The sequence below is a fragment of the Rhinopithecus bieti genome, unplaced genomic scaffold (assembly GCF_001698545.2).
Source record: "Rhinopithecus bieti isolate Rb0 unplaced genomic scaffold, ASM169854v2 scaffold_18688, whole genome shotgun sequence".
Classification (NCBI taxonomy): Eukaryota; Metazoa; Chordata; class Mammalia; order Primates; family Cercopithecidae; genus Rhinopithecus; species Rhinopithecus bieti.
Genome location: NW_016809492.1, coordinates 712,603 through 735,793, shown reverse-complemented (window position 1 = coordinate 735,793; position 23,191 = coordinate 712,603). Strand labels below are relative to the sequence as shown.

At 43.0% G+C, this 23,191-nt stretch overlaps 1 protein-coding gene across 1 annotated transcript in view; it reads right to left on the bottom strand.

Moving 5' to 3' along the window:
• The window catches only part of LAMB1 (laminin subunit beta 1), an 83,099-nt gene that overhangs the window by 30,312 nt on the left and 29,596 nt on the right, over positions 1-23,191 (bottom strand). The window contains exons 12-21 of the mRNA XM_017889541.1: positions 19,428-19,507; positions 10,369-10,504; positions 8,722-8,880; positions 7,338-7,465; positions 6,999-7,122; positions 6,242-6,446; positions 5,489-5,632; positions 5,047-5,278; positions 1,889-2,052; positions 292-516 (exon numbers count right to left, since the gene is read on the bottom strand). Of these exons, the coding sequence (XP_017745030.1) occupies positions 292-516; positions 1,889-2,052; positions 5,047-5,278; positions 5,489-5,632; positions 6,242-6,446; positions 6,999-7,122; positions 7,338-7,465; positions 8,722-8,880; positions 10,369-10,504; positions 19,428-19,507 (1,597 nt within the window). The remainder of the gene's footprint in view (positions 1-291; positions 517-1,888; positions 2,053-5,046; positions 5,279-5,488; positions 5,633-6,241; positions 6,447-6,998; positions 7,123-7,337; positions 7,466-8,721; positions 8,881-10,368; positions 10,505-19,427; positions 19,508-23,191) is intronic.

Sequence of the window (23,191 nt, the reverse complement as noted above, 5' to 3'; positions counted from 1 at the left end):
GGAGGCAGAGGTTGTAGTAAGCTGAGATCATGCCATTGCACTCCAGCCTGGGCGACAGAGTGAGACTCTGTCTCAAAAAAAAAAAAAAAGAAAAGAAAAAATGGAAAGAAAAGAAAAGTAAAAGAGAAAAAAAATTTGGTCTCATCTTCCCTTAGTTGAAAGTGAAATTTTACCTCTCTGAACAAATGTTTTCCCAAGTGAAATAAATACAGGAAGAATAAAATCTGCTGATAAAAAAAAAAAAAGGGGGGAGTCATTCTAAGGAGCAGGCAGAATAAATGTTCATCTTACTTCGACAGTCCTGCTGGAGGGCGTCACCATAGTATCCAAACCGGCAGAACTGACAGTGTTCCCCTTCCGTGTGGTACAGGCACTTGAGGCACCTCCCGGTCTCCTTGTCACAGGCTTCTGGGTCTGTCGTGTCAATGTTGTTGTGACACTGGCAAGGCTGACACAAGCCCCCAACTTCCGATGGATTGCCAAAGAATCCTGAGGCACAGTCGTCACATCTGGAACCTGTCACCCGATAAAACCAAGCACGAGATGTTTAGCTTATTGACCGAAAGCTCCCCAGTGCACCAACACTCATGCCTAGAGACAGCTGACCGTGGCAGTGCCTCATCTCCACTGCGCGATTTACAGAGCCCAGGGTGATCGTATCCGAAGGGGGAAGAATAGGCTTGAATTGTGAGGGGAAGGCAGTATTACTTTCAGTGGCAAAGACCACAGTCACTTTTGCGCCAATCTAACATTTTGTAGCCTCTAACAATGCTGCAGCTGCCTCAGAGGCCACAGCGGGTGGACAGTTATGAGAAGGGTCCTAGCACATGGGACTTTAGCTTCTGAGCACACAGGGTGGGAGCAAACTAACAAACAATGTCAAGTGTAGCTTCATGTTAAAATCCTAATCCAAGGATTACATTTTTTTAAGAGATGGGGCCTTGCTTTATCACCCAGGCTGGAAAGCAGTGACATAATAGCTCACTGCAGCCTTGAATTCCTGAGCTCTAGGAATTCTCCTGCCTCAGCTTTCCCAGCAGCTGGGATTACAGGTTTGCAGTACTACATCTGACTAATTTTGTAAATTTTTAAATTTTTTTTTGGAGAGATGGTGTCTCGCCATCTTGCCCATGCTGGTCTGTAACTCCTGGGCTCAAGTAATCCTCCAGCCTCAGGCTTCCAAAGTGCTGCAACTACAGGCATGAGCCACCACATACAGCCTAATTCAAGAATTCAGAGACTGAAAAGTTACCACTCCTCTGTGAGCAGCCTGAAAAATGAGATCTTTAATGATGGCCACTTTCCCTAAGAGATGCTGAAAGTATATGCAAAAAAACATTTACTGAGCTACGTATAAGCATAAGTAGTATTTGTAACAGTGGCTTCAAGGATGAAATAAGAGGGAGTTTTTACAACGCAGCTAGAGTAATTGAATCTTGATAGATAATGTGAGCATCATAACAGTGAAGAATATATTCGGCCATCTGGTGATTCCCTGGATGATATTCTTTTCTTTCTTCTGACCACTATTTGGTCACCTCACAGCTTTGAGACACTTTTGCTAGGAGCTGAATAAAGAAAGGCAGGAGTAAAATGTAAGTTAATCTTTCTAATGTTTAATAACAGAAAAGTGTTCCACAGGGTTTCTAGATTTCCACGAGCTTGCTCTCCTGCTTTGTGTTATAACATTCTTATCAGAGACTCATGAATTGACCCTACCCTATGTGTCAAATAGGAAAAGAGCATCTTTTCTAACTTTAATTTTAAATTAAACATTATAAAAGTGGACTTAATTGGTTCACTTTGCATCTTTTTTTCTCATTAACAATGAACTCATAAAGACATCTTTTCCTCCCTCTTTGCCTCCCAAAGTCTGCACACGACTTACCAATGTATCCAGGATCACAAACACAGGCAAGCTGTAAAGTAACAGGATCTTGGTAGCAGCTCCTGGCAAACTGGCGTCCACTGTCGGGACCATCTGGGCAAGGGCAAGGGCGGCAATGATCTCCTGACCCAATGATGGGGTCACCATAGTAACCAGCCAAGCATCTGCATCAGTCACAGAAGAGAGCAGACCATGATCCCACAGTTCTAAGAAACCTGTTCCAAGGAAAGTCTTGAAAACTGTTCTGTTTGGGCACACTCTTCTCCACTCACTTTTTCTTTCTTTTTTTTTTTTTTTGGAGACAAAGTCTTGCTCTGTCACGCAGGCTGGAGTGCAGTGGCGCTATCTCAGCTCGGTGCAACCTGTTTTCCGGGTTCAAGTGATTCTCCTGCCTCAGCCTCCCAAGTAGCTGGGACTACAGGCACATGCCACCACACTCGGCTAAATTTTTTTTGTTTTTTAGATGGAATCTCACTCTGTGGCCAGGCTGGAGTGCAGTGGCACGATCTCAGCGCACTGCAACCTCCACCTCCTGGTTCAAGTGATTCTCCAGCCTCAGCCTCCCGAGTAGCTGGGATTACAGGCACCCGCCACCATACCTGGCTAATTTTTGTATTTTTAGTAGAGACAGGGTTTCACCATGTTGGCCTGGCTGGTCTCGAACTCCCAGCCTCAGGTGATCCACCCACTTCAGCCTCCCGAAGTGCTGGGATGAGCCACTTTACAGGGGTGCGCCACCACACCCAGCCTAATTTTTGTATTTTTAGTAGACGGGGTTTCACCATGTTGGTCAGGCTGGTCTCAAACTCCTGACCTCAGGTGATCAATCCCACTCTTTAAAGATAACAAATACATGGAGGTCAAAGGATCCTCAAAGTTTATACAACTAGTTAAATAATGAGCTAGAAGTTGAACTCAGTGCCCTTTTAGCAATACATTCTTTTACTATGTTAGCCTGCTTGTCAAGATGAATAGTAATTAGGTTACTTTTTAATTTCCTTCAATATAACATCTTGAAGGAACTTTGGAGACAATCTAATCCAACCTAGCTGTTCTGCTTATGAAAAGCTGGATATTCCGGCCAGGTGCGGTGGCTCACTCCTGTAAAGTGGCTCATCCCAGCACTTTGGGAGGCTGAGGTGGGTGGATCACCTGAGGTTGGGAGTTCGAGACTAGCCTGACCAACATGGTGAAACTCCATCTCTCTTAAAAATACAAAAAATTAGCCAGGTATGGTGGCACGTGCCTGTAATCCCAGCTACTTGGGAGGCTGAGGCAGGAGAATCGCTTGAACCCGGGAGATGGAGGTTGCAGTGAGCTGAAATTGCACCATTGCATTCCAGCCTGAGTGACAGAATGAGACTCCATCTTAAAACAAACAACAACAACAAAAAGCCTGTAGTCCCAGCTACTTGGGAGGCTGGGGCAGAAGAATCGCTTGAAGCCGGGAGACAGAGGTTGTGGTGAGCCAAGATTGTGCCATTGCACTCCAGCCTGGGCAACAAGAGTGAAACTCCATCTCAAAAAAAATCTTTTAAAGCTGGATATCCTAACTCACTCAAGGTTAGAAAGCAAGTTAGAAGCAGAATTGGGCCAGGAACTGAGGTCCAAGGATTTCCAATTCAATTTGTTTCTCAAGTCTTTTGGAGGCAATCCAAATACATCATGATAGAAATTGTTCATTTCTTGCCTCCCCTTGGGAACAATCTAAGTGTAGAGTTTCTTTATAAATTCACAGGATTGAAACTGTGGTTATCTTGGAATGAGAAAAAAGAATGATGAGAAACTAGCTCAAACTAGATAGTAGAATTCCAAATACTTAAAATCAAGTGTGTGCCACCCAAACCTAAAATTAAAAATCTTCCTTCTCCCACACCCTTTCTCATTCTCAAAACCCTTTACAAATAAAATCCAAAGCTGGTCACAGATATCAACTATGCCATTCTGACATGATGTTTGTTCAAATGCATTCCACAGTGTGAATGCTGATTCTGAATCAGCATGTGGCAGCCCCCTTTGCTGTTTACCTCTGTTACCCCTCCTCTCTCTGCTCCCTGTTAATCTGGTTTTCTCATGTCTTTCTCTCATATTCTCCAGCTCTCTTTGAAAACACAATAATGGAAAATAGGGCAGAAAAGAAAAAGATGACCCCAATGTATTAATTTCCTCCTTTCACTCTTGTATAACTGTGTCCTTGCTATCTTTTTACAACACAATTTTAAGGTTGGAAGGGATAATTTTTATTCTTGAATACCGTTCTAGCATTGAGCCGAGAGCCACGTTTGCCTCCATGAACATCCTCATGCCAAAAGTTAATCACATATTCAGTGTTTCACTAACAATTTCTCTTTCGTCTCATGAGTAACTTCACCACTGACTGAAGCACTTGCTGCAATGTTTCACGAGTAACTTTTAAAAACAAGTATCTTCTATAGGGCGAATGGATGTTGGAAGAGAAAAAATTTATCACAGTGAAAAGGTGCGGACTATTACTCCCAAAAAGCCATTTCTAACAGTACTGTCTGCATTTCTTAATTAGTAATGAACAGTGTAAGTCAGCAGGTAATTTTTTCATATGGACTATTTTTTATCTATTGAGCTATCCTATTAATGTTATGGAGGCACATTCTCCTTTTCTTACTATATATCTGGCACATCCATAATGATTATTCAACTGACATTTGCTAACTGGAGAACAGATCTACTTAGGCATGTTTTATAGAGTCTCCTGGAAACTATGGTTGCATAAAGTGTTCTGAAAAACAAAGCTATTTAAAATGACTAATCCCATTTGGATTAGTTTCTCCTTTCGCCTAAATTAGGCAGGAGCATTTCACAACTCTCATCCTCAGTCAGAATCTGCTGAGACAGACGGAATTTCTATACAGCCCTATGGTAAGCTCTAGGGTGACTCTCCAAGAGGACAGATTCGTGTCAGTTTTGTTCTCTGCGGTATCTCCAGCACCAGAATGGTGCCTGGCACCTAGAGGATGTAAACTCAATACATACTAGATAAATAAACAAGATCCTAAAAAATAATGAGGTGGTTAGAAATGAGTGAGCTGAAACCTGGTGGAGATGAATTCTGTGGCTGGTCTAAGATGCTGTCTGCTCAGCCAGAGATCATTGCATTCTCCTTACTTTCAGTGTCTGCATACCTCTCACAGTTATGACCCATAGTGTAGTCCTGGCAGTTCAAGCACTCCCCCATCACTGGGTCGCAGTCATCGGCGTGGCCATTGCACTGGCAGGGCTGGCAACTTGGAAATCCCCAGTGCCCAGGTAAGCACCGATCACACTGCCGAGCATACACTCCCTGGAAACAGTGGCACTGGCCAGTGACAGGATTGCAGAAGGCATTGACAGATCCTTGCAGATGGCACTCACAAGCTAAAGAAACAGGCAAACAAGGAACTGCCTTGAGAAACTCATTCAATGGAAACATGCCCCTTTTATAAGCACCCTGTTCCCAATTCAGAATGCTCATGGGTTGGTGCGATCAACTTCAGGAGGGAGGCATCGGCTCTGCAGCCATGGAACCCTGCCACGATGGCTGAGTTAATCTGAATGAATGCATAACAATGCTTTTGAGGAACCTACGTTTGCATCCACTGGGGCCAAAGCCAAAAGTTCCAGGTGCGCATCTGTTGCAGGTTCTTCCAACCACGTTGGGCCGGCACTGGCACTGGCCTCCGTTGGGATCACACACGGAACTCAATGAACCCTGAGGGTCGCATTCACAAGCTGTGGGTAAAGAGAGGCCAGAACCCATGACACGGAGCAGCATATCAACAGGCTCTCCCTGATCCTTTCTCCTTTACTACTTTGGTTTATTCAGAGTTCTGGGTTAAAGCAGTATCATCCCTATGATGAGTGGAAGGGAAGAAAAGGGAGGCAGAGTTGGCAGATCAAAGCAGTTTTTCTAGGCAGGAGGTCATTAACATTTTCTCCCCTTGCCTTCAAAGCTCAAATATCACAGGACATTAGACCAAAGCCCAGTGACCTTCAGAGGATGATCTGACCTTTCAAAGAGAAAAACATACATTTCAGTCATTTGATGCTTCTCTGATTCCATTCCCCACTCACTACCCTGCTTATGGAAATGCTTTATCCTCATGGACTTTTCCCCTGATCACCTGTTATTTGCATATTTCTTGAATATCGATTCCATCTTCAGTGGTGCTCTATCGCTAAAATATTACTTAAAAAGATAAAGACACACTGTAATTGAGACACTATTTCCCTTGTGCTGCCTAACACAAGGCTACGGGGCAGGCACTCCACTGCACTTCGTGTGCCAGGTATACTCAGAGACAGAAACAGCAGCTGCTGCAGCTGCCAAGCAATACCTACCCAGGCCTGTCTGGTGTAACAGGGCAGAAATGCTAAAGATGATGTTTCTGCAAACATCTGTCATCGGCGTTTTCACAACGCTTCTGCTGTTCTCTAGACATCGGTATCTCTGAAAGGTTTCCCAGGCACTGTTGGTGACCACCCCATCTCCTGAACCTCCCACGGTGAAGATGTCCAGTGATTTACAGTATGGCATGAGAACAAGCTGTGAAGAAATGAGAACAGCCAAACATCCTTACAGTGGTGCCCCACGGCATGGGTTTAAGCAAGCAAACGTGGAAAAAACCCAAATGCTTCTTTGATCCTTGAACAGAAATCATTAGACTCATTAAAGCATAAACCTCCCTATTCCTAAATACTCTTGGCAGGAAATTTTAGATATATTTTACACAGCTTGATGGCTTTTGAAATGCTATTTTTATTTTAGAGATGGGGTCTTGCTTTGTTGCCCAGGCTGGTCTTGAACTCCTGGCCTCAAACGATCCTCCTGCCTCAGCATCACAAAGTGCTGGGATTACAGGTGTGAGTCACTAGGCCCAGTGAAATACTATTTTTTTTTTAAAGACATTTTATATTTTTAGAAGGAATAAATCCTTTCCATGGGGTGAAGTATAAGCAAAGTGACCTCGGAGGCAAGAAAGAATGATTCTGCTTAAGCGCTGGCCTCAGCATTATGCCTCAACAAAACACCCTGGGAGCAGCTGGGCACTTTCCGCTCAGGTTTTCCTGCATATGCCAGAAGCGATCTCACACTTACAGAATCGATCAGCGTGTAGGGGCTCTCCACGTCGCTATCAGAGGAGGTGTATTGAGGCAGCTCCAACCTCACCGTGTAGTTCGTTCCCTTCTCAAAGCACACTGGCCGAGGAAGGACAACGTATCTGCCCCCACACAAAAAAGACAACAACGAAAGTCAACCTTCATGCATCCAAAAAATAAAAATTAAGAACAAAGCTCTGCATCAATAATTCCAAAGGAAAAAAGTCAGCAGTCAACGTCTGGCTCTGAAATGGTGACTTGAAAACTCACAAAATATTAGAAAAATACTAATTTGCATATGAAGTCTGTTGAGCTGCCAAACCACTGTCACACTGACCTTGAGCCTGGTGATAATGACACCACCTGGTTGTCATCATCGGGGATGGTATTACCACATCGGCTGCTGGGTGGAATCTTTCCAGGTCGCTGCACTGTGATGACAGCTTTTTCCCAGTGGTCGGGTAGCTAGAATAAGAAACAAACTATGAAAAGATGGTTAGTCCACCACTGCCTGTTTATAAAAAGACCTCTCCAAATCAATCAATTGCCAAGTTGAAATGGAAAACAAACAGTTGCTTTTCCCTTTCCTCTTTACTACTACGTCTGCTACTCCCCTGGTTCCAGCCTAAATCCCTTCTACCCTGGATGCTGAAACACCTCTCAGCTGTTCTCTGCCTCTTCCCAATGTCCCCTTCAGTCCATTTTAAAGCATCTCAGATAATGACAATCCCCTGCTTGAAATGCTTCAATAGCTTCCTGTGAATATTATAGTCCAAATTCCTTTACTAATCCAAGTATTTTTGCCAACAGCATCTCCAACCATATCTCTCATCAAGCTATGTGGAATGATTCTCAATAAAAACAAAACCCTCCCTTCTCTTTTCCACTCACACTATTTCTTACTTTTGTGCCAGCCTTCCACAATTCCATTCACACTTTAAGGCCTCGCTCTGATTCTCTAGGAAAACATTTTGGTAGCCCTGGCTCGGGCTGGCTGGTGCATGCCCATCTTCTAGGACCATGCATCTCTCTGCTGTTGCACCGTCACCTGCAGCCTTTCATTACAATTCGGGGCTTCAGTCTGTCACTGGACAGCCAGGCTGTGAGGGAAGGAGAGGATATCATACATCCTCATCACCACCTCAGTCCTCAGCAAGGTTGAGTGCCTCACAAAAGATCACTATGTTTGAGAAACTGGATTGAAGAAAATGGTACATTTTGGCTGGGTGTGGTAGCTCATGCCTGTAATCCTAGCACTTTGGGAGGCTGAGGCGGGCGAATCACCTGAGGTCAGGAGTTTGAGATCAGCCTGGCCAACATGGCGAAACCCCATCTCTATTAAAATACAAAATTAGCCGGGCATGGTGGCGCATGCCTGTAATCCCAGCTACTCAGGAGGCTGAGGCGGAGAATTGCTTGAATCCGGGAGGTAGAGGTTGCAGTGAGCTGAGATTGCACCACTGCCCTCCAGGCTGGGCAACAGAGTGAGACTCAAAAATAATAATAATAAGAAGAAGAAGAAGAATAAAGAAAGAAAGAAAGAAAGAAAGAAAGAAAATGGTACATTTTAACTTCCATAGAGGAGGTGAGACTGTCAGAATCTCATCTGTTCTGATGCAACCTCCATATTTCACAACTATATATAATACCCATTAGAAGTACTATTTTTCTACTGATTTCTCCCCTCCCTCCTCCACCAGTGCACTGAGTGGTTTCTTTACCTGTGGCTCATAGCGAATTAGGATGTCATACTCCATGGAATATGGTATGTCATCAATGAAAAACTCCAAATAAGCCCCTTCAGGCACTCGGACAAAGCCGGCTCCAGTCCAGGAGGGAATCCGGTCCTGGATGTACTGCCGCTCCACTATGCTAACCCCCTGAGGACATGGCGAAACATGGTTATTCTTTATTTGAAATGGAATTCAATAACTTTCAATAGTCAAAGAAATCCGAAGTCACCCAAAGATTCAAAAACGGTTGCTACCTTATGTCTATTTTTTATAGTCAAATCTCCCCTAATAGATGGTAAAAGTTTTTGATATCCAAACAGGAAACTGGTTTCTTTTTAGTTTTGTGGTTGGAGTAGTCTTGGGACACTGGAGATGGCACTCAAAGGCTTGGGATATACCTTATTTGATACAACCAGGAGAATAAGCATAAAGGAAAAAAGAGAACATCACACCTGCCATTATAAGCAAGTCTAGGAATCATAAGGTGCTTCCCAGATTCTCCATAAGGTTAGTCCAATATCTAGTGGATTTCTGTCTCTCATATTGGCCTTAGTTTTAGGCTCCATTTTCAAGTAAAGAAACTTGATATGATAATGAATGTTCACAACTGATGAGTTAATTCTGATTAACTGTTTACAGGGTTATTTTTTAATACCTGTGGTTGGTCATATCAAAAAATGGCTGTGATCAACTCTTTCATTCCCTGTCTGTATCTGTATGTATCCGTGTGTGGCCTTACCCAGCAAGAGGTGCAAACTGTGTTATCCTTTCCACGAATCCGGGCTGTCCTTGTGACTTGTGACCAACAGAACGTGAGGAACTTTCTAGGACTTCTGAGTCCAAGCTTTAAGAGACCTGGCAGCTTGTTTCCTCTTTTTGGAAGCCAGAAGCCATCTAAGAAATCTCACTATCACCAGGCATGATGGCTCACGCCTGTAATCCCAGCACTTTGGGAGGCCAAAGCGGGCAGATCACCTGAGGTCGGGAGTTCGAGACCAGCCTGACCAACATGGTGAAACCCCGTCTCTACTAAAAATACAAAATTAGCCAGGCGTGATGGTGCATGCCTGTAATCCCAGCTACTCGGGAAGCTGAGGCAGGAGAATCGCTTGAACCCAGGAGGCAGAGGTTGTGGTGAGCCGAGATGGCGCCACTGCACTCCAGCCTTCCAAGAGCGAAACTCAATCTCAAAAGAAAGAAAGAAAGGTCATGTGGAGAGAAATGCCCAGCCAGCCTCCAGCTCTTTCAGCCCACCCCAACTCAAGAGCTAGGCATACATTTAAAGTCATTAAATTTGGGGATGAATAGATGAAACAATATCCTTGCCTCAGTATTTACCATGTTAGGTTGATAACTTTGGAGCATAAGTAGGGAGAAGAAAAGTTTCTTGGAAAGACAAATTTCTTAAACCAACCAAAAGCCTTTTCAGTGAATGCTCCAAAGCCAATTTGTGAGTTACAGATTTACTTAGCTTTAAATATGACTGTTCTCACGAAGACATGGTCCTGATCCTTATTTTGTGCTCACTGATAAAGCTATAAAAATGCTTCTGAAATGGACTCTTTACAAAGCATGTATGTTCTACTACACCCCAAAACACTGCTTTACCGACGTGCCACGCACTCCCCTACTCACGGGCCCCAAGTTGGCTTCCTCCGCTTCATAGAGGTAGTGATCCAGGGTGGCAAAGTAGTAACCAGGTTCCACTTCATTGCACTGACGTCCAATCATGTGAGGCCGACATGAGCACTGGCCTGACTCTGCAGAGCAACTGGAAGGGAGGAGGAGCCAGGTCAACTGAGTTCATGGTCACCCGAGTCGGCCCACCAGAAGCAGCTCTACAGCTGCCATTACTCAGTACACAGGGCCAAATACATAGCATGTTCTTGTTTTCTTCAGAAAATACATATGTGGAAAAAAATAGTGCCTATGGATTAATCCCAAACTCCAAAAGCATGGCCGAGAACCTGGTCTTCTCGGTTTTACCTCCCTTGCCCTCTCTTGACTGACACTCCATCCGCATCACATGGAGGTTTTCGACATCCCAAACTTTCTTGCTTTGGCATCTTAAATCTTTTGCTTATTTCCTGAGACTTAGGCTCAAATATCCAGCTCCCTGAAGAACATCTCCAGCTTGGCTGTCCCAGAGGCATCCCAAACCAACGGATCTAAAACAGAAGCCCTCAATCCCTCCCATGGTCTCTACCAGGGTGAAGGCGCTACCACCTGCTGACTCAACCAAGTCAGAAATTAGAAGTTCTCCAGATTCTTTCTTCACCCTCCATTAGGAATCAAATTCTGTGAGTTTTACTTCTGCATCTCGTGTCTCTCTTCCCCCTTTCCATTGGCTATGCTATGCTAAATATAAGAAATGCAGCCGGGCGCGGTTGCTCATGCCTGTAATCCCAGCACTTTGGGAGGCCAAGGCAGGTGGATCACCTGAGGTTGGGAGTTCAAAACCAGCCTCACCAACATGGAGAAACCCCGTCTCTACTAAAAATACAAAATTAGCCAGGCATGGTGGTACATGCCTGTAATCCCAGCTACTCAGGAGGCTGAGGCAGGAGAATCGCTTGAACTGGGAGGTGGAGGTTGAGGCGAGCTAAGATCACCCCATTGCACTCTAGCCTGGGCAACTAGAGTGAAACTTCTGTTCTCAGCTTATGTCCTCTTTATTAGTATCATGATTTTGTATACAAAATAAAACTCAAATTACATGTATCCATTTTTACTTCACTTAAAGATGAGCTGTGGTTTGGAATTGTTACTTTAACCCCTTCTCAAGATTCTTTTTTTCTCATCCCAAAGTTTTAAACAAGGTACCTAAGACAAGTTGCAACTCACAGGAAGACTTTGCACTCACAGGCTTATTAAAAATGTCCCGAGGCTGGGTGTTCAGTGGCTCACGTCTGTAATCCCACACTTTGGGAGGCCGAGGCGGGTGGATCACCTGAGGTCAGGAGTTTGAGACCAGCCTGGCCAACATGGTGAAACCCCGTCGCTACTTAAAATACAAAAAATTAGCCGGGTGTAGGGGCACACACCTGTAATCTCAGCTACTTGGGAGACTGAGACAAGAGAATCACTTGAACTCGGGAGGTGGGAGTTGCAGTGAGCCGAGATCGTGCCATTGCACTCCAGCCTGGGTGACAGAGCAAGAGTTCATCTCAAAATAAATAAATACATAAAATAAAATCCTAAACGGCCCTGCCACAGCATAGCTGAAGTCCTCTTTCTGTGTATCATATTTTTACACTACAGAATAGGAATTCTTTTTTTTTTTTTTTTTTTCGCTTTTGAGATGCAGTCTCGCTGTCGCCCAGGCTAGAGTACAGTGGAACGATCACAGTTCACTGCAACCTCCACCTCTTGGGTTCAAGCTATTTTCCCGCCTCAGCCTCCAGAGTAGCTGGGACTATAGGCGCCTGCCACCACACCCAGCTAATTTTTGTATTTTTAGTAGAGATTGGGTTTTACCATATTGGCCAGGCTGATCTCGATTTCCTGACCTCGTGATCCGCCTGCCTCAGCTTCCCAAAGTGTTGGGATTACAGGCGTGAGCCACTGCGCCCAGCCAGGAATAGGAATTCTGAACGTCCCATAGCCAATTCCCAGGAGAGGAAAGCTTGCTCCAATTAGGACCTAGCCCTCTTTTGGCACAGTCCATGAACAAAAGCTATTTTAAGAAATTCAGGCATCAGACATTACATCATATGGACAAAAGAAAATTATTTCCTCCCCAAATGTTTACTGAGAGAACAAATATCCAAAACGTGAACCACCAAAGAAGAAAACAACTAGACCTTCATGCGCAACCATTAGAGAACGAGGAAATGAAGGTGAGGACAAAGGCACCAGCAGGCTCCCAGTGTTGCCTCTATCTGCAGCACAATTCTAAACAAGGAATGGCTCCATGAGAGCCAATCATGTGAAAGGAATTCCCTTAACAGCAGCCCTGCCAATCACAAGTCTCTGTCCACAGGCTTGAATTGTCATCACAGATAGGCATGGCTCCAATTTCAAGACTGGCTCCTTCAGTGAACTCATTCTCCTGGCTTTGCTATGCAGATGGCCCTCACCCTCCAGCTCTCAGGATCCAGCAGCTGGCTGTGCTCTGCTTCTCTATTCTCAGTCATCAATGGGACATTTTCATGGACTGGCCAGCTGTCATCTCTAATTCATCTCATCCCAAACAGATCATCACCTCCCACACTGATTTCTTATCTTCAGCTCTGCTGTTTCTGCCACTAGATTTAAAAGTCTTCTCATGGTATAGGTGAGACATCACCTTCTCTTACCTTTATCCCAATATTCAAGTTTTACTTCAAAATGTTTCTCAACTTAGCAGCTTCGTCTCACTGTCGTTGCCACTGCCTCCATCCAGGATGGCATCACCCCATACCTATTACTCTAACAGTCTCCTAAACTGACCTCTCAAACTCTTCTCCTTCTTCTGCTTAGTCCATCCTGTCTACCATGGGCTAACCGATCTTCCCACAGCACTGCTTCCATTATTTCACGAACACCCACAATTGTTTCTTATGATATCAAGTTATGATGCCCTCTGCCTGGCTTTCTGCAGCCTCCATAACCCATCCTCTGAAAACGGCTTCTCTTTCTCGTGCCGACTCTTTGCTTTCCAATGAGCCACACTCCTCATATTCTTCAGCAAATATTTACTGAGCAAATATTGGCCCTAGCAGCCTTGCTTCCCAGTGCAGGTACCCTCACATTTTAGTCCATTGTGAACTTTGTTCTGAATGAATCCTTATTCCTCAGTAAGTCTATTATTTCTGGCTAAATGATATACAGAAAGAGACATAGAAAAAAAAAAAAAGTCCCTGTCCTAAAGAACTTACAGTCTAATTGGGGATAAACAATAAAGAAATTAACCAATGCAACAAATCAAAATGCCGTAAGGACCTATGCATTGATAGAGTTACAAGCAAAGCACTATGGGAGAAGAAGATATGATTCATCTGATTGAGGAGACTGAGGGAGGCGTCATGAAAGAGGTGTCCTTAAAGCCTAGAGAGGACTTGACAGGGAGAGAGAGGACAGGAATAACAAGAGCAAAGAGGGTGATGGGGGAATGTGAGCAGAGATGGTCAAGATCAGGCCAGATCTCGACCTTGCTACAGTCATTCCCATCTCTGTGCCTTTACCCGTCTTTTCCCTCCCAGCTAGGAGGCCCTCCCCTGCTTACCATTTGCACCTTTCAAATCTCAGCTTTCAAAACTCAAGCTCAAATCCTAGCTTCTTCACTGTGATACCAATGATTTATTACATGTAATTACTGTCTCCTGTGTTCAAGTAAAAATCACATCTGATAGAAATGGTACCGTTTAAAATTTTATGTATTCTCTACAAATTTCTCTGTAAACTAGAGATTCAATTCATTAAATCAGTAAGGGACAATAAGGACATAAAATAAGTAAGGCCCTGTGTGAGGCAGAATAATGGACCCCAAAGATGTCCACATCCTCATCCCTGTTATCTGTGGGATGGTACCTCACGTGGCAAAAGGGACTTTGCAGATGTGATTAAGGGAAGGATCTTGAGATGGAGAGATTATTGGATTATCTGGGTGGGCCCAATCTAATCACACAAATTCTTAAAAGTTGAAGAGACAGGCAGAGAAGTAAGTGGATCAGAGAGCTGTGCCATGAGAAGGATTTGACCCAGTGGTGGCTTTTAAGATGGAGAGAGGACCATGAGTCGAGGAATGTGGGTAGCTCTAGAGGCCAAGAATAGCCCTTAGATGACAGCCAGCAAAAGAAGGGGAACCTGAGCCTATGACTGCAAGGAGCAGAATGCTGCCAACAAACTCAAATGAGCTGGAAACAGATTCTCCTTTAGAGCCTTCAGAAAACATTGCAGCCCTACCAACATGGTGATTTTGGTCCACTGAGACTGTATTTAACACATAGAATTGGAAAATAATAAACTTATATTGTTTCAAATAACCAAATTGTGGTAATTTGTTATGGCAGCAACAGAAAACTAATACAGGCCCTATGTCTTCTCAGTGGGTGAAGGTCAAGATTATTTCTTAAAAAAATAGATTTATGGCTGGGTGTGGTGGCTCACGCCTGTAATCCCAGCACTTTGGGAGGCTGAGGCAGGCAGATCATGAGATCAGGAGATTGAGACCATCCTGGCTAACACGGTGAAACCCCGTCTCTACTAAAAATACAAAAATTATCCTGGCATGGTGGCAGATGCCTGTAGTCCCAGCTACTTGGGAGCCTGAGGCAGGAGAATGACATGAACCCGGGAGGCGGACATTGCTGTGAACCGAGATTGTTGCCCTGCACTCCTGCCTTGGCAAGCGGGCAAGACTCCGTTCCAAAAAAAAAAAAAAAAAAAAAAAAAAAAAAAAACACAGATTTATCATAAATATAGAAATTGTCAACATTTAAAATTCCATTTCATTTAAATGGTGATGATAGGGAAAATGGAATTTTAACCTTTCTCTATTACTAAGGAATTAGGCAGAAAATGTTAAAGCATAAAAGCATCATTCATAATAACCAACCACAGTGTTCAGTCAGCACCATTCATTTTCTCAGGGTGGCATTCCTCCCCACCCCAACTAGGACACTTCATTTTCGGTAGGACCTATGTTCTATAATCCTGTTCTATCACGGTATAGTCATGTGTCAATGATGGGGATATGTTCTGAGAAATGTGTTGTTAGACAATTTTGTTGTTGTGTGACCATCATAGAGTGTACTTACACAAACCTAGATGATATAGCTTACTACACACCCAGGCTGTATAGCATAGCCTATTGTTCCTAAGGTACAAACCTGTACAGCATATTACTGTATTGAATACCACAGGCAATTGTAACACAACGGCACGAATTTGTGTATTCAACCATATCAAAATGTAGAAAAGCTACAGTTAAAATACAGTATCTTATGGGACCACCATTGTATGTGTGGTCCATCCTTGACTGAAATGTTATTATGCAGTGCATGATTATAATTAACAAAGGGTNAAAAAAAAAAAAAAAAAAAAAAAAAAAAACACAGATTTATCATAAATATAGAAATTGTCAACATTTAAAAATTCCATTTCATTTAAATGGTGATGATAGGGAAAATGGAATTTTAACCTTTCTCTATTACTAAGGAATTAGGCAGAAAAATGTTAAAGCATAAAAAGCATCATTCATAATAACCAACCACAGTGTTCAGTCAGCACCATTCATTTTCTCAGGGTGGCATTCCTCCCCACCCCCAACTAGGACACTTCATTTTCGGTAGGACCTATGTTCTATAATCCTGTTCTATCACGGTATAGTCATGTGTCAATGATGGGGATATGTTCTGAGAAATGTGTTGTTAGACAATTATGTTGTTGTGTGACCATCATAGAGTGTACTTACACAAACCTAGATGATATAGCTTACTACACACCCAGGCTGTATAGCATAGCCTATTGTTCCTAAGGTACAAACCTGTACAGCATATTACTGTATTGAATACCACAGGCAATTGTAACACAACGGCACGAATTTGTGTATTCAACCATATCAAAATGTAGAAAAGCTACAGTTAAAATACAGTATCTTATGGGACCACCATTGTATGTGTGGTCCATCCTTGACTGAAATGTTATTATGCAGTGCATGATTATAATTAACAAAGGGTTAGCTATACCATAGTCATTCAATACAATGATAAAAATATCTACTAACTTCTGTTCTGGACTTGAAGCACAATAAATTTTAGTCCCTTATTTATTGAGCACCTGCCAGGTCCACCGTGCTGGGTGCCAAGTGAGATGCAAAAACAAAGATGGCATTAATCCCTTTCCAAAGAGATCTTTTTAATACAACTGTAAGAACAAAATAAATGTTAAAAGAGATGCAGAAGTAATGCATCAAGGGAGGGTTCGGGGCTTCAGCATGGTAAGTTCAAAAAAGAGGTGGAGTCAGGCATGGTGGCTCAAGCCTATAATCCCAGTACTTTGGGAGGTTGAGGCAGGCAGATCACTTGAGGTCAGGAGTTCAAGACTAGCCTGACCAACATGGTGAAACCCCATCTCTACTAAAAATACAAAAATTAGCTGAGTGTTGTCGCTGGCACCCGTAGACCCAGCTACTCGGGAGGCTGAGGTAGGAAAATTGCTTGAACCCAGGAGGCGGAGGTTGCAGTCAGCTGAGATCACGCCACTGCACCCCAGTCTAGGTGACAAAGTGAGACTCTGCCTCAAAAAAAAAAGGGGGGGATGGGCTTCAAGTCAGATATGAAAACTCTACATTTCATTGTTAAAATAATTTTGAAGGATGCTGTAAAATGTTTGTATTTTCAATGTTATTAAACATTTACAAGTAGCATTTACCTAGCAACCACTGCCAATTCTTTTTCATTAAAACAGGTAATCTACTAGGCAAAACTTCATTAACTTGGCTTCTGTTACATTATTTAAATTAATTAGGTCTTACTTTTTTTTTTTTGAGATAGAATCTTGCTCTGTCACCCAGGCTGGAGTACAATGGTGTGATCTCGGCTCACTGCAACCTCTGTTTTCCAGGTTCAGGTGATTCTCCCTGCCTCAGTCTCCTGAGTAGCTGAGATTACAGGCAGGTGCCACCACACCTGGCCAATTTATGTATTTTTAGTAGAGACGGGGTTTCACCATGTCGGCCCGGCTGGTCTCGAACTCCTGACCTCAGGTGATCTGGCCGCCTCGGCCTCCCAAAGTGCTAGGATTACAGGCATGAGCCAACGTGCCTGGCCACTTCTTTAGTTATTCCAAAGTTCAGGTTAGTTGTCAATGTAATAGACATAAATTATTAAACTTTTGTCATACTACCAAAAATCCATTCGGCTCACTGTACGACACATCTTAAAGCTTTTACCACTTCCAGTGATTTTTATGCTTAATTCTGTCCCTCACCAAAGTAACTAAGGAGTGTCTGGGATCACATTTAGAGATTGCCTCTCCTAAGGAGTTTTTTAACATCTTAGAAATCTTTTATTTTTCAATTCTTCTACTCAATCAGCATTTATTCAGTACCTACGACGTATCCAAGGCAAAGCAAAGAAATATTATCAGGTAAAAGGTTTTGATGAGTGATTGCAACAAACCAATCATCCAGCAAATATTTCCCCAGTGGCATGTGTGCAGATCTCCCAGCAGAATCAGTGCTTCAGTTGCCTAAGGGGCTCCTGGGGAAATTCCTCTTGAGGGAAAACAACTTTGAAAAGGATCACCATAAAACACTCTGGAGTCACCAGACTAGAAGGCATCTTTAAATGTTCTTTTTTTCCCCTCCACCAATGATTCTCAAAGATAGGGCATCCCATCAATCATGCTGGAAAGATCAGATGATTACCTGCTTTAAAAATCTTTACTAGATAATTTTGCTTCCCAAACTCTCTTGTTGAATACATTCTGGTTTTATACATTTTGCAGGAGAGATTAGAGGGCAGGCTAGGGCCTGTGCGTGGGTGGAGACAGACAGGAAGTGTGTGTGGAATAGAGAAAAAGAGGAAGGGAGTGTAGGAACAAAAATTACTTAGGGTTAAGAACCATAGGACATTCCTGAGTTTATGACATAATTTGAGGAATTGCATATGCCACTTTCATCTCATCGAGAAGGACTTTAGGAGTGATGACAGCTTTGAATTGAGGAGTCATTTACTAAAGGATTCAACATGTGTTCTGGGAGTCACAAAGGAAAGTCAGAAAAATGATTCCACAAGCAGACAGCATTCTGTCTTCTTCCCTGCTTTTATGGAATTATCCTAGCTTCCTCGTCTCTGGAGGTTTTCTAAGAACAGAAATTCACACTGGATTTCAGAGGCTACATGCTGTACTGAGTCTATGGCACAACCTCGAACAGAACAAACCCAAATAAAGAGGACAAACACAACATGTTCTTGCTGCTGAAAACCTCATTCCTTCCCAGCAGACTATTATGGTGTTGGGAAATAATTGGGAAAGAAAGTCCGTTTTTGAGCATATGAAGCTTGCTCAATGAATTCAGAGTGTTCTCTCTGGGAAGATTCAAGGTCACAGGGAAACATCTGTCTATTCTCTCAGCAGTCACTTACACTATCTGTTCCAGATGTTCTGACTCTGAGCCAGGAACAGAGACCAACATTCTCTTTGACTTGAAGGTGGTTAAACTCCCACAGATTTAACATCTTGCCAAATGTGTGTTCTGATAGCTTCTGGTGGAGCTTTATGCTTCATTTATTCAAGGAATACTAGCGTATTTAAGGAGCTAAACATTATTTTATGTAATTTTCATTAATGGATTTGGAAGTTGCAAAAAAAAAAAAAGAAAAGAAAATGAAAAGATTCTCTACACAAATTAAAACAGGAGTCCATTTTCCATGTTTTAGACTGTTGAAAAATAAAATGGTTGATGATAACAACTGTTGCCGGGGATGGGGGAGAAGGTACTTTTGTAACTGATAGGAAAGTAGACTAGTTCAATATGTCTGGAACAACCTAACATTCTCTATTAAAATTAACAATACATATGTACTTTGACTTAGCAGTTCCATCACTGGGAATCTAGTCCACAGAGGTACCTACACACATTTATCAAGACATATAAAAATATATTTTGCATATCTTTTTGAGAAACAATTGAATGTCACTCATTCCTAGAAGTCACGACTTTCCTGGAAGGCTGAGGACAAGAGCATTCGTGGAGCTCCACTTACCTATTGTTTAATGCTCCCCCAAGGTCACAGTCACATGGTCGACATCCATCCAAATCATTGCTTAAGCCCCAGTGCTCTGGCTGCAGAACAGAACATGAAACATGTAACGGTAGGTTTCTGTAATTATACAATAGATTCAGTAAGGAGCAAGTTAAAGCGTGTTTCGGCTGTTCCATCAAATGCTCATTTTCATCATTAAAGCAGAAAGCCGACAAAAGGAAGGAGTATTCTGAAATGAAGAAACCTGAGCTGCAGGCACTGGAGTCAGAGAGCCGTCCACAATCACACGATCATGCCAGGTCACAGACCAGCTGCTTTGCCCTACAGATAACCTCCATTCGACAACTAATGACAGCAAGCAGTAAAGATACCAATTTTCCTCATTAGAATTACTCTGGCTGTAAGAGAATTATGGCAAGTGTTTGGCAGGCCTTTAAATTTGCCCTCAGTTCAGTCTGTCATAAATCCCATACAGAAAGCCCTCCAAGAATTTATGTGGAAATATAGCATACAGCTATGACTATTTTCACAACTGAGCATTGAGGAAATCAAGTCTTTAGAACACTAGAGATGGAAATGAAGAGAAATGGAACAGTATCTATATAGGGAAGAGGAGCTCTGTGCACTTCAAAAATGAGTATATAAAAACAGGTTCACCAATTTACTTTTTTTCTTTATTTTTTTGAGACCAAGTCTTGCTCTGTCACCCAGACTGGACTACAGTTGTGTGATCCCAGCTCACTACAACCTCTACCTCCTGGTTTCAAGCAATTTTCCTGCTTCAGCCTCCCGAGTAGCTGCGATTACAGGCATGAGCCACTACACCCAGATAATTTTTGTATTTTTTTTTAGTAGAGATGGGGTTTCACCATGTTGGCCAGGCTAGTCTCGAACTCCTGACCACAAGTGATCCACCTGCCTCAGCCTCCCAAAGTGCTGGGATTACAGGTGTGAGCCACTGTGCCTGGCCTATTTTATTTATGATTTTTAAAAATTTTAGAGATGGGCTCTTGCCATGTTGCCCAGGCTGGTCTCAAACTCCTGACCTCAAGCACTCCCCCTGCTTCGGCTACCCAAAGCACTGGGATTACAAGTATGAGCCACCACACCCGACCAGGCTCATCAATTTAAATTAGACTTCCAGAAATCTCCTTTAAGAATGTGTTAGGATTATATATAAATATACATATTTAATGGTCATAATAATTTGGGGCTAGTGAATCCTTCCTAAATGAGAAAGTATAACAATATTATTAAAATACAGATTTTAAAACTTATCTCATAATTTTCCTACTCAGAATTATTACAGTGAACTTTTGGTGTATTTCCTTCCAGATTTTGTTTTCCTTGATGAATTTTATTTCCTACATAATCAAGACACTATTCACATCCTGTGTCTTTTTTTTTTTAAATATAGCAAGCAGCATGAGCATTTCCTGATGTTATTGTCATTTTCAGTGGCAACCAAATATTACATTGTATAGAAGTCCCCACACTTACTTAACTGTTTTTCCACTGTTGTTTCCAAGTCTTCTGCTATGATTAATAAAAGATGCAATGAGTCTTCTGGTGAATAAATCTTTCTCCAATTTTCTGATTATTTCATTAGAATAAAGTGGGATTACTGGGTCAAAGGGTATGCACATTTCTATAAGCTACTGATACGTATCTCCAAAATGCTGTTCACAAAAGTACAAACCAATGTGGATTCCCATCAGCAGCCAAGAAGTACCAGTACCTCATGATGTCCTAATAGTAAGTATTCCCATTTTTAAAAACTTGTGTTAATTGTGTCTATAAAAGCGGTATTTTATTGTGGCTTTACTTTACACTTCTAACAGTGATGGTGAACATCTTGCCAAATTATCCATTAGTAATTCCTATTGTGTGAATTGTCTACTCATGTCTTTTAATGTGTACATGTGAGGGTGATGGTAGACTCTACAATGGCGAAAAGCCTTCTCTATTAAAACATGTCATCCTTTAAGATCTGGTTCCAAGATGGCCGAATAGGAACAGCTCCAGTCTACAGCTCCCAGTGTGAGCAATGCAGAAGACAGGTGATTTCTGCATTTCCAACTGAGGTACCGGGTTCATCTCACTGGGGCTTGTTGAACAGTGGGTGCAGCCCACAGATTATGAGCCAAAGCAGGGCAGGGCATCATCTCACCTGGGAAGCACAAGGGGTTGGGGAATTCCCTTTCCTAGCCAAGGGAAGCCATGACAGACGGTACCTGGAAAATCTGGACACTCCCCCCCTAATACTGTGCTTTTCCAACGGTCTTAGCAAACGGCACACCAGGAGATTATATCCAGCGCCTGGCTTGGAGGGTCCCACGCTCATGGAGCCTTGTTCACTGCTGGCACATCAGTCTGAGATAGAACTGCAAGGCGGCAGCAAGGCTGGGGGAGGGGCGTCCACCATTGCTGAGGCTTGAGTAGGTAAGCAAAGCCCACGGCAGCTCAAGGAAGTCTGCCTGCCTCTGTAGACTCCACCTCTGGGGGCAGGGCATAGCTGAACAAAAGGCAGCAGAAATCTGCAGACTTAAACGTCCTTGTCTAACAGCTTTGAAAAGAATAGTGGTTCTCCCAGCATGGAGTTTGAGATCTGAGAATGGACAGACTGTCTCCTCAAGTGGGTCCCTGACCCCCGAGTAGCCTAACTGGGAGACACCTCCCAGTAGGGGCTGACTGACACCTCATACAGCCGGGTGCCCCTCTGAGACAAAGCTTCCAGAGAAAGCTTCAGGGCAGCAACATTTGCTGTTCTGCAACCTCTGCTGGTGATACCCAGGCAAACAGGGTCTGGAGTGGACCTCCAGCAAACTCCAGCAGACCTGCAGCTGAGGGTCCTGACTGTTAAAAGGAAAACTAACGAACAGAAAGGACATCCACACCAAAACTCCATCTGTATGTCACCATCATCAAAGACCAAAGGTGGATAAAACCACAAAAATGGGGAGAAACCAGAGCAGAAAAGCTGAAAATTCTAAAAATCAGAGTGCCTCTTCTCCTCTAAAGGAACACAGCTCCTCGCCAGCAACGGAACAAAGCTGGACAGAGAATGACTTTGACGAGTTGACAGAAGTAGGCCTCAGAAGGTCGGTAATAACAAACTTCTCCAAACTAAAGGAGGATGTTTGAACCCATCGCAAAGAAGCTAAAAACCTTGAGAAAAGATTAGATGAATGGTTAACTAGAATAAACAGCACAGAGAAGACCTTAAATGACGTGATGGAGCTGAAAACCACGGCATGAGAACTACGTGACGCATGCACAAGCTTCAGCAGCTGATTCGATCAAGTGGAAGAAAGGATATCAGTGACTGAAGATCAAATGAATGAAATGAAGCAATCAAATGAGGAAAAAGAGTAAAAAGAAATGAACAAAGCCTCCAAGAAATATGGGACTATGTGAAAAGACCAAATCTACATTTGATTGGTGTACCTGAAAGTGATGGGGAGAATGGAACCAAGTTGGAAAACACTCTTCAGGATATTATCCAGGAGAACTTCCCCAACCTAGCAAGACAGGCCAACATTCAAATTCAGGAAATACAGACAACACCACAGACATATTCCTCGAGAAGAGCAACTCCAAGACACATAATTGTCAGAATCACCAAAGATGAAATTAAGGAAAAAATGTTCAGGGCAGCCAGAGAGAAAGGTCGGGTTACCCACAAAGGGAAGCCCATCAGACTAACAGCAGATCTCTCAGCAGAAACTCTACAAGCCAGAAGAGAGTGGGGGCCAATATTCAAC